The sequence below is a fragment of the Numida meleagris genome, chromosome Z, assembly GCF_002078875.1.
Source record: "Numida meleagris isolate 19003 breed g44 Domestic line chromosome Z, NumMel1.0, whole genome shotgun sequence".
Taxonomy (NCBI): Eukaryota; Metazoa; Chordata; class Aves; order Galliformes; family Numididae; genus Numida; species Numida meleagris.
The window spans coordinates 47,178,849-47,191,030 of NC_034438.1; the positions used below are offsets into that span (position 1 = coordinate 47,178,849).

The 12,182-nt window shown below is 41.9% G+C and overlaps 1 protein-coding gene across 3 annotated transcripts in view; it reads right to left on the reverse strand.

The window, feature by feature from the left end:
* MAN2A1 (mannosidase alpha class 2A member 1) overlaps positions 1 to 12,182 on the reverse strand; it is a 134,290-nt gene that overhangs the window by 9,902 nt on the left and 112,206 nt on the right. For 2 of the 3 annotated variants that reach the window (XM_021379729.1, XM_021379730.1), the window contains exon 20: positions 1,272 to 1,466. In XM_021379729.1, the coding sequence (XP_021235404.1) occupies positions 1,272 to 1,466 (195 nt within the window). Of the gene's footprint in view, positions 1 to 1,271; positions 1,467 to 4,363; positions 4,729 to 12,182 lie in introns of those variants that run through there. The other variant, XR_002433190.1, reaches the window with a different exon arrangement.

The window sequence follows — 12,182 nt, forward strand, 5'->3', positions numbered from 1 at the left end:
GTCCCTGGAGGTGTTCAAGAAACGTTTAGATATAGTGTTGAGAGACATGGTTTAGTGGGGTTATGTTGGTGGTAGGTGGATGGTTGGACTGGGTGATCTTGTAGGTCTTTTCCAACCTAGCTAATTCTATGATTCTATGATTCTATGATTGCGCATTGTTGCGGTTTAACCCAGCAGGCAGCTAAGTACCACACAGTCTCACTCACTTCCACCTAGCTTCCCAGTGAGATAGGGGAGAGAGTCAAAAGGGAAAAAAGATGAAGTAGAACTCGTGGGTTGAAATAAAACTATTTACTAAAAGAAGAGGATAATAATTACAACAAGAACAACAACAAAAATATATATATATGAATGTATAGAACAAGTGACGAACAATCAATAGCTCACCACCAATGCCCAGGTAGCCCCCCAAGCAGTGGAAGAGAGCCAGATGAACTCCCACCCCCTTCAAATCTCTTCTTCTGCACGATGTCATATGGTATGGAATATCCCTTTGGCCAGTTTAAGTCAGCTGCCTGATTCTGTCCCCTTCCAGCCCTTTGTTAGTATGAGCTGAGAAACTGGAATGGTCTTAGCTCTGTACAACACTGCTTAGCAATAATTATAAACATCAGCGTGCTATCAAAATTGTTTTTCTCTTGCAACCAAAACTTATACCAGACACTCAGAAGAAAACAATTCTGTCCCAGCTAAAACTCAGACACGCGTGCCTGGGTTTGCTTTTAAAACATACTGGATAACAGTTTCACAGGAACCCAGGACAGTAAGCTGATATCAATATAATTAAAAAAGGCCTTGTACTGAAGTATAAGAACACTGTAAGAATTTATTCCAGTGGGCCTTAAGATGTAGTAGATTTTCATCGGGTCCACCAAATGGAATCAGACGGTACAAGATGCTTTATTAAAAGCAAAAACTAGTATACTCAGAGCAAGGTTTAGAGAACTTAAATTTAATTCTTAATACAGAAGAGGCTGAAGTATTTGATCTAAGAAACCTTTCTTTGCTCAAACTGTGGTAATCTATGGAAATATGCCCTCTCCAGAGATAGAATAATGTACAGTGCATTTTAGTATGTGGTGAAAAAATAGTTCTTCTATTTCACAATCCTTCATGACCACTGTGTAGGCACAAATCTTGAAGAATTAACAAAAGCGAGCCATGACAATATAGTTTATCATATATGAAATTCATAAACTACTTTCCTAGAATAAAGTATTTGATTAGACTACAGTAATAAAATTGATTATTAAAAATCTGCTTCATCCTACCTTTGATTGGATTGTCCTCAGATTAACTATATGAATATCACAAGGCATAGATGATATGAGTGGAGAAAAAGTATTCAACATCTCTGGAACACCTGAATCTGCATATGTTGTCATCAGAATTACAGGATGATTTAAGAAGGAAGAAGTCATATGGCTAAGAAGTGAGGGAAAACTGACTGATACCTTCTCTTCATTCTGCAAAACACAAGAGAAAACAGTTATAAAATCAAGTTACTATACCACTAACTTAAGAGAAACTCTTACTTTATAGAATGTCCATTCAATGACTTTTGGAAACTTCTGATCACCCGCAAGTTATCTTTACAAATCATTACTATATCTTTCAAAATAGTAATTAGGTATCTCCTTTTATACCATCATGCAGCTTCTCATGCTAGCAAATTGCTCTCAATGATTTGGTACTTACCTGAATGCTGAAAGGAAAATACTCTTTTGCAGACTTCCTTTCCTCTATTTCTTATTTTTTCCCTACTTTGTTCAGATTAACCTAACTTGAATCTTATCTCTTACTTTATTTTTATATCTAATATCTTAAAACTGTTTTCTGGAGGAAGTTGCAATCTTTGTCTTGATCCACAATGCAGATTACTTTCAACTGTTTTATTTCAACACTACACCATCAGGAACTGAAGAGAATCCTTCCCTAGCTTTTACAGAACTGTTCTTTGAGTGCTTTCTACATGGCTGCAGGAACTGTATAACAAACCCTGAAATGAATAAGTCCTCATATTCACAACAGCTACTTAAAGCTTTACAGAACCTGAAAAAGAAACTTAAAACGTCACTTTCAGCTTCAGAATGTCAAAGAAACACGTGAAAACTTATTTTTGCTCTTACTTTTCTTTGCATACTTCATCAGATAAATCACTCCTTCTTAAAATAGGTGACTATTAGTGAAGACTTTGCAAAAAGTTTACAGCATCTTAAACTTTGCCATTTTAAATTTGCATTTTAAGATAGGCTGAAAACATGAAAGTAAAAACTAAATGAGAATGCTTAAAGCAAAGAAGGGGATTATTTATCAGTTCATAATGAACAACCATAATAGCAATTCCTATTTTGGAATGTGCATGAATATTTATTTATTTATTTTTTGTTACCTTTGCAGAAGCATTGAATACATCTGACAGTGCAGCAATTGAAAAAACATCAGAGCGGAGTTGATGTAAGTCGATAATTTCTGTTTTGTTAGTGGTTCTTTTCATAGATATGACTAACCACAGTTTACTTGTTTGGTGGCTACTAAGCATTGAGGTTAATATTTTTATTGATTTATTATGATCCCTCGAAATGCATTCCATAAATGTTAAAAGTTAATAGTTGTAAAGGAGAAGTTTGTTCCCCTATGTGCATCGTTGCGTTTATCTGTGTTGAATTTCATCTAACATTTTACTGCATGCTTAATCAGTTTGAAGTCCTTCTGCAATTCTACAGTTAGCTTCAATTTTTAAAATTATATAGTTCAGCATCACTGGCAAATTTTTTGACATTATTTTCAACTTTTCCAATTAAAATAGGAGCAAACTTACTCAAAATACAATTAAAGCTAAAAGAAGCCTCCCATTTAAGTGATTGCATGTACTTCCAAAACCACAAGGAAAATATACACATACATGTTTTTTTCAAATAAGAGATCACTGTTTGACCCTGAGAGGAATGCCGACTGTTTACTTTGTTGCCATATGTGATGAAGTCAGTTACAACACTTTATCATCAGTTTTCTTATTTTTCTTCAATCATTTTTTTCTGTAAAAGAACCTGATTAGATGCATCAGACAGCTTTAAAAGTAGTATCCTTGAATACCGTATAAATTACACATGAATTAGTCAAATAATAAACTCATCCTAATTCCAGCTGCATTACCCGAAAACAGGTGAAGACAAAACCACTGTCCAGCAATCACAGTTATTTGAGATTAGTTCTTCATACACACTTTTAAACTGTACGCATGCATACTCCAAAGCACTTCAGATCACAGATTTTGCTAGAACTCAAGTTTGCTAGAACCATTTTTTCCCCCCGCTTTTGACCACTGCCTAACATACACTACAAACACATCAAAGTAAGAGATGTATGCCTCAATTTTTTTTCATGTTTTATCTACATGCAAATTTTCACTGTAAGACATCACATACCTGGAGAAGGGCCACAATTCATTACTGAAACAGTACTCATTAAATCAACTATCACTTTATGAATGGAACTACAGTGCTGAGGTCATCTGAGATGCACAGAAATGAGAATTTACAGAATGCTTCTGTTCCATGTATAGAAAAACATTCTATGTACCAGACAAGTGTGACATCCATGAGTTAAAACCTCTACTATGTCCCAGAAATCGGGAACACAGGAAAATAACAGGAGAAAAATTTTTGAATTGCTTGACCTGAGAGTAATAAGATGCTCATTGTAAAAATATCTGGTGAATCCTCAGACATGTCTAGGAAAAGCTGACTCACATGAGGGCTGAGAGGTCTTGCAAAGGAATCTAGATATACCAAAGCATTGGACAGTTACTGGTGGCATGAAGTTCCAATGTGGCGTTCCCCACACCAGAAACTCCGTTCATAACTTGTCGCCCTGCCCGCAAGGACTTCTTCCCGTCCCCGGCCACCTTGTCGCATTTACACATCAATATGATGAGCGGCAAAATGGCGTTTACTGTGTCGTTATATTGTCTTATATATGTTCCCTTATCAGCTCATTAGCTTCGTCTACGCCCAAGAGCATTAGGCAGGGGAGGTCCTATCGCATCACATCCTGTACTTCTGGTCGCCGCCTACTACACTTCCCCCTCCCCATGCCTGGAAAAGCCTTGAACCCGTTACAGCGCGACCGCAAATTCCCTATATCCTTTATGACCTATTTCCTAATTAAATTACCTACTGTCAGAGCTCTAGCATTCTCACTGCTCTACAACTTACTACAAGCGCACACGCAACCTATGATATTCCATGCGTTGATCAAAAGCCTGTTCCATCATTCTAGATAAACATTGCTGTAGACATCTCATTAAGCAGGGCAAGCAGAATGCAATGCAGACAAATACCAAAAGCACTACACCAATCACCTTGAGAATCTGGACAACCCATGGTTCCAGTCCACCAAACAAATTCTTCAGCCAGTCACCAAACGGATCAGTAGTGATTGTTATCTTCTGTGTGTGTTCCTTCATCCACTCCAATTTTCAGTGAATAGACTCGCGGTGGTCAGACAGGTTGAAGCAGCACATGCCTTCCAGATCTTGACACCCGTGACCTTGAGCCAGCAGGAGGAAATCTATGGCAGCTCTGTTCTGTAGTACCGCATGTCGGATGTTATCCACATCCATGAGCAGTTCGCTCAATATTTCGGTGGTGGCGTTCGCTTGCTTGACTGACCAACATGCCAGTCGCTCTATCTCCCTTAACGCTTGTGCCGCAGTGACACTGGGCGCTAGGACAGAGGCAAAGATACGTGCTGTAGCACCCCATAGCTGGACCTTATCACTGCAACTCATGTCAAGCACATGCACACTACGGCGGTTTCTGTGTGTGAGGTTCCTTGACAATTGTATACACTCTCTGTGGCGTAGAGCCAACATCATCAGCTTGCCCAGGTAACAGGGCCCTCCCACCAGGTTTCTAGGAATACCCTGCCATGCCCAGTCACCACAAATAAGGAACAGACCTGGGGCTAGCGCCTTTGCGGTGCTGTTATTCCAAAATAGGCCATCACCCCCCATTTTTATACCATACTGTGGCCACGTATTATTACAACTCCCATACCTGGTGGCACTTGTCTGTCTGATGGCATCCCATTCGTACCATGTTCCGCCCTCGCTTTCACAACGCCTTTTCTCCCTGTCCTGACACTCCGGCCATTTCGGCCATGTCCCACACCCTGTCACATTCCTGCACCTCGCGACCGATGCATTTGCAGAAAATCCACAGTAGGGCCCATGCCAGGAGAAGGCACCTGTATTGCTAGGGTTAATAAGAGTAAAAGATTTAGACTTACTAGACTTTGAATCCCAATAAGGGCCTACCGCGGTCAAAAGATGCCCTCTTGCTGACGAGTTCAATAGCGGTCCTTCTATTCCGAAACCCGCAAACCCAAGAAATCCATAACTCTCCCAGTGAGAGTCATTCCCTTTTTTTAATATTTGTTATGTTAGGGATCATCTGCGACCCCAGCAATTGTAGCTCCGGAGGGTCCCACAAGAGCGTGACATTTAACAGGCAGATGGTACACGCAAAGGCAGCGGGGGGGAGGGGGGAGTGGATCAAGGAAACGGGATGGTACTGCCCCCTCTTCCGCTCCCTGCTACGGCTCCGTCGATTCTGCTAGCCCCGCCCAAGCGCATTCACCGATTGGTCAAAGATAAAAGAGGGTGTTGAGGAAAGTGGGTTACCCGTGGGGGTGTACCCCGTGGTAGCGGGGGAGGGAGGCCCCACGTGGGTGCCGTTAGATCAGAAAGGCACCACACGCTTCATAGAAGCAATAGAGAAAAAGGGGTTGAAATCGCCTTTTACCCTAACCACGCTGGAAGCGCTGACAGGCCACGGCCCCCTCCTCCCGTATGATATAGTGAACCTAATGCAGATGGCGCTTAGGCTGGTTCAGTATACACTCTGGGAGCAAGAATGGAAGGCTCAATGCTGGCAAGCTGTTGCCCGGGTGGAAAGGGATGAACATCATCCCCTTCGCCAAGGGGGCGGTACCGAGACTGACAGGGTCAGCTGGCAGAATGGCTACCCCCCAGGGTCAGGTCGCCCTATTGCGGCCGGGGGAGCTATTGGCTACTACTGATGCGATGTTGGAGGCGTTCAGGAGATTTGCGCGTGATGTTGAGCCTCCAGCCCCTTGGACAACAATTGTACAGGAGCCTGCTGAATCCTTTCAGCAGTTTGCCGACCACTTAATTAGAGCAGTAGAAGGGTCAGAGTTACCCCAAGCGGCCCACGATCCGGTTGTTGTGGATTGCTTAAAACAAAGGTCCCACAAGGATATAAAGATCATACTTCGGTCGGCGCCTGAGGGGTTGTGCACGCCTGGGGACACTATTAAATATGTGCTAGATAAACAAAAGGGGACGCCTGTTACAGCGGAAAGTCTCATGGCTGTGCTTCAGGAAGCAATGTCAGTAGCAAACCCTCCAAAATTGACTCCCCAGCCTGAGTGGCCCATCAAGGGCTCCTGCTTTCACTGTGGCGAACACGGGCATATGAAGGTGCAGTGTCCAGCTAGAAAGAAAGAGCCCGTTATTTGTCCATACTGTGGAAAGCGGGGTCATAATGCCCGACAATGCCGAGGCTTAAAGGCATTGGTGCAGGGAAACAGGAAGGGGAGGGACCTTCCGGCCCAGGGTCCCTCCCTACTGAACATGGATGGGCCTGGCAGTTGGGGGCGGGCAAGCCCACAAGCAACTCTGTCGGGACCGCCTCCGATTGTGTCCCGCCCACCATGGCATTAACCCTCCACACGAACGAAAAGCTCCTGGTAAAGGTCATAGCTTCCTACTTTGGGTTTTCCCCCGATTATGCTGGGCACCAGTCAACTATCTTTGTAGCGTTGGTTGACTCGGGAACCAATGTCACCATTATCTCTGATACTGATTGGCCAGGAGAATGGCCGATGGGCCCCCTCCAGCTTATCAGAGGGGCTGGAGGGGCCATTACTGTGCGGAAGTCTGTAGCTGAGGTGGAGATAATTGTGGTTGCCCGTGATGGACCATTGGAGAAGCCCGCTCTGCTTGTTCTGCTGGTGGCAAAAGTCCCGGGGACCCTGCCTGGTCGGGACTTTTTGAACGCCATTGGTGCACGGATCACAAATTTATAGTTAGGGCCACTGTCTACCAATTGTCCACCGTTCACACTATTCCATTACGGTGGAGGCTCTGGGTATCCCTCCTTGATTGATGAAACCTTTTTATGACCAGTTGAAGGGATCAGATCCGAAAGAACCTAGGGAATTCGCCTCAGAGGGGGCACCAAACGTGGCATTCGCCCACACCAGAGACTCCGTTCGTAACTTGTCGCTCTGCCCGCAAGGACTTCTTCCCGTCCCCGGCCACCTTGTCGCATTTACACATCAATATGATGAGCGGCAAAATGGCGTTTACTGTGTCGTTATATTGTCTTATATATGTTCCCTTATCAGCTCATTAGCTTCGTCTACGCCCAAGAGCATTAGGCAGGGGAGGTCCTATCGCGTCACATCCTGTACTTCTGGTCGCTGCCTACTACACTCCACAAAAGTTAAATGTCTGGTGCTGCACCTGGGACAGAGCAATGTCAGACAAAAGCACACATGGGAGACAAGTGACTGGAGAGCAGCTCAGCAGGAAGGGACCTGGGGGTGCTGCTGACAGCAGCTCAGCATAAGCAGCAGTGTGCCCTGGCAGCCAGAAGGGAAATAACACATATTGGGTTAAACACAGCACAGCCAGCCAGGCAAAAGAGGAGATTCTACCACTGTGTTTAGTAATGGTGCAGCCTCACCTTTAATACTGTTTTGGCCTCCAAAATATAAAAAATACAAAAAAGGTGCTTGAAAGTATCCAGAGAAGAGCAGCAAAGTTGGTACAGGGCTGACAGGCATCTCTTGTGAGAGGCTGAGGTCACTGGGCTGCCCAGCCTGGAAGAGTCCAAGAAGTGACCTCACTGCTTTCTGCAGCTCCCTGAGGAAAGGAAGCAGAGGGGGGTGCTGGGCTCTGCTTCTGAGACCTTATAGCAGAACATGCGGGAATGGCACAAAGCAGAGCCAGAGAAGGTTCACACTGAGAATTGGAACAATTTCTTTATGTGTGGTCAACCTCTGGAACAGTCCTCCTAGAGAGGCTGGCTGGTGCCCCAGACCTGTCAGTGTTCAGGAGGCATTTGAACAATGCCCTTGATAACATAGTTTTAACTAAATTCTGGTTAGCTCTAAAGCATTCAGGCTGCTGGGCTGGACCTGTGTAGGTTCCTTCCAATCGTATTACTCTAATTCTAAGAGACAATGTGGGTCAGTCTTCTAGGTCTGAATCCTTCAAAGCCTCTTCTAAGGCTAGCAGAAGTACTGTATGTAGGTTGCACTAAAAGTAATGCCTGCTGTTTTTCCATGGAAACTGACAGATACAAAAAGCACTGTAAAACCATTTGATAGAGCAAATTCTCAGCTACAAAACACTTTTTCAATATAGCTATGCATTTTTGCCAGTGATGAACAAGACTCAGTGCTCTGTAAATGTTCAGCAAGGGTCAATAAACGTCAGTGGGTGCCGTTATTTCCACGTGGAGGAATTAAATGACACACCTTTGCTTCATACACATTTCCATGTCAGACACCACTTTGTCAGACTGCTCCTCTGCTGCCATCTGTCACATAGCAACAAAATATAACAGAATATTGGTGGGAAGGTTCAACTTCTACTGCGATATCACCAACATCTGACTCTGACATCGTGAGCAAACGTAATAAAATAGGAGGCATTACTTTCAGAACAGCCCTTCTAAATTCTAAAAAAGAAGGTATTTTTACTGTAAAGATGCAGTAAAATAAGTCTTCGTCCAGAACAGATGAAAGTAAAGACACTGAAAACCTTCAAGAAGAATACAGGTTGGAGAGAATCATATACTGTCATGGACAAAATAGTCAGAAAACTCTTATCAGAAACACAAAGAGTGGCTCTCAACTTTCTAGATTCTTGAAGTAACTGAAGATTGAAGGAAATGTCCTTGAAGGACTCTGGCAAATGTAGAACCAGAGCTGAATCAACTTCACTCATTTTTGCTCCTGATGTGTTTAGATGTTTTATCAGTCAGAAGCATTCAACTTGAGCTTTATCAAAATTCAAACTTTTAAAAGCTACACTAAGATGGAGATTTTATCACGAATCTTGTATCCCACATCTGGAATATCAATCAGCACCAACAGAACAGCTGCAGTCAATAGGAATGGAGAATAAAGCAGGTGTCAAAACCTGTCAGAAGATTAACTAAAGGAAGGGGGTTTTATAAATATTGCCAAGACAATTGTTTGCTGTTAAGAAAGATACAGAAGGAGCACTTCAAAGCCCAATTCCCTCCCCTGTAAGCATCACATTCACAAAAGAATTGGAGTATGTCTTCCCTTCTTAATCGAATGATGTAACATTTAAATAGGACTCTAGAAAGAAAGAGAAGAGAAGGTTTTTCCTGCAAACAGGACTGATCTGGAAGAACAGTTACTCTGTATATACATTCACTATGTGAGTAGTTTCCAGCAGCATCCTAATGATGCCATGTCAGGTTGGATATTAGGAAAAAGTTCTTCTCAGAAAGAGTGCTGAGGTATCTGAGCAGGCTGCCCAAGGAGGTGCTGGAATAACTGGAAGTCCCTGGAAGTTTTCAAGAAAGGGGTAGATGCTGCACTGAGTGACATGGTCTAGAGTGGCCACAAGCATGGGCTGATGGTTGGACTAGATGATCTCAGCAGCCTTTCCAACCTCACTATTCTATAAGACACAGTCCCACAGTCCCCATCTAATTAAAGTACCGCTCTCTCAGAACTGGCACTGTTTCCTCAACTTCAGTGACAATGTTCAATGCTCAAAACTTGGAATGGAGCTCCACTGGCAGCTTTGGAAACATTACATATTGGCAAGATTCTGACAAACGCCACTGATACAGCTGGCCTAACTTCTTCTAATCAAACAAAATACTGCTTTTTAAAACTACCTTGTACCACATTCACATACAGTTATCCAACTGGAAGCAGTCTACTTTGAAATATAAACCTGCAATGATTGTACAAAGATGTACACAAATCCTCATATGGGATCTTTCTTTATCATCAAAAGTAAGGTGAACAGTTCTAAATTTTTAGATTCATGGGAAAAACAAAACAACCACAAAAAACAACAATAAAGCAAAACACACTCCAATATAACCCTGTGTAACAGTCTGCAACAAACTCTAAGGATGGCCTCATCTCTAGCATGTGCCCTTACAGCAGACAAGAGCTATTCTATCAATAAAAGGAGAATGGAACATATTAAGAAAAGACTCAAACAGTTTTCTCTTAAGAGTTTAAATTGATGAACTGGGGTCTTTAATTAGAGGAGAAAAAATACTAATTGAACTCTTCAGAAATCACTTAGTAATTGAATGGAAGAAAGAACAGAAAACGCTGTAGAGAATACAGTAAAGTTGAAATAACTGATAACTGGACTTCCACTGAGCTAAGAGAGAAACAACTAACTTTTCAAAAGGCAAGTAATCTTAAATTTCCTTTGCAAAAAAATAAGGAAAGCAAACTGGGGAAGACAGAATATCAAATCACAGATCTTGACTATTCAGTTTTTCTTTAGATACTTCTCTATGAGGAACAGCCCAAATGTGGAAAGAAATTTACTCTAAAACTACACCAGCATCCAAACAATCCGACTGAGCATGCTGAAATGTGGAGAGTGACTTTGGATCTTAGTGCTCTCCAGCAAAATCTAGTAAGTGATGGAATTCTGGGCCTACAAAACATAGGGGGTGCAGATGAAAATATCTGGACTACTCCTGAAAAGGAACAGTCCCTCACTCCTTCTCATGTTGTGTGAAGAAACAAATTTTATTAACTTTCATAGGTTAAGAAAATTCACTGGCAGAAGAATAATCCTCCTGGACTGGCAAATACAGTCTGTGGAGTAAAAAGACTCTTCAGAGCATTTCTAGTTCCAAAACAAAGACAGACAATGTTACTATATATCTCTCCATCATAACCTAGCAACAGACAGCAACTGAGATGGTCAGCTAAAGAATCTAAGGCTTCTCAAAGACAAATAAGGAAAGAAAAATTTGTTTTTCTGTGAAATTCAAAGACTGACAATCTGTTTCTGTATCAGTTGAGATACTGCCTCTATGTAAGAAACTATATGGGTCATACCGTAATAACATGTTTATAGTCATAATGACAGACAATATCATTGACTATGCCAATATGACAAAAATCCACGATGGGTAAGGACTGCTGCTTTATCTTAAAAATACATACATTTGGAAAGCAAAAAACTTGAATCCTCAACTATGTAAAGTGTTCTCCACTTGAAAAGAAACGTGTCTGTAAATTGGAAGAGTGAAAAGAACATGCAGCCTTCCTGCACACACATTGCCCTGTGGCTCCCAACTTTGTATGGAAATTTAGATTTTCTTTGGGACTGATTTTAGTCAAATTCATGACATTAACATCAAGCACCAAACTGTTTTAACTTCATTGTAGGATATACATGCAAGATTACCTGGGTATAAAAATCAGGTGCACTTTTCTTTAAACTTAGACAAAATCGCACGAAAAGAATGATCATGTCAAGTTCTGACTTCACTAGAAAGTCCTCCAGATATGGACGTACAGGTATTCCTTGACATTTGAGGTCTCTGTCTAGAACTCAATTTAGTGTGCCCACAAAAACTAGTGTTTTTGAAAAGGCAAGAATATTAGATGATGGAGTTTACACTGATAGCAAAAGAAATAGCAATTAGACACTAATGCAGACTGGATAAAGGGATCTTGCATGTTTACATACTTACATCAAGGTTCCTTCTGAAGCAACTAGATTATTCACAGTTTTGAATTATCCATTTGTGAAAAGCATATTCAGATCTCCCTCAGCCTACAATGGATCTCCAAACTTTCATCCACTCCAAAAGCAGGAAGTACAGAAGAAAAAACCTTTTTTCTTCTGAGATGAATAATTCCTTTTCAGTGACAAAGAATACCACTCATGTTTGGCCAACGCAACCAAATGTTGATGAAAACACTGTCCATCACTTCCTTCTTGCAGTTTTCACACTTGCTAGTGGTAGTAAAGAGACACTATGATTGAGTGAAAATCAGGTAAGGTGATAAGAAGACCTTCCTTGATTCTAGAACACTTAAGACCTTAAGACTGCACAAGG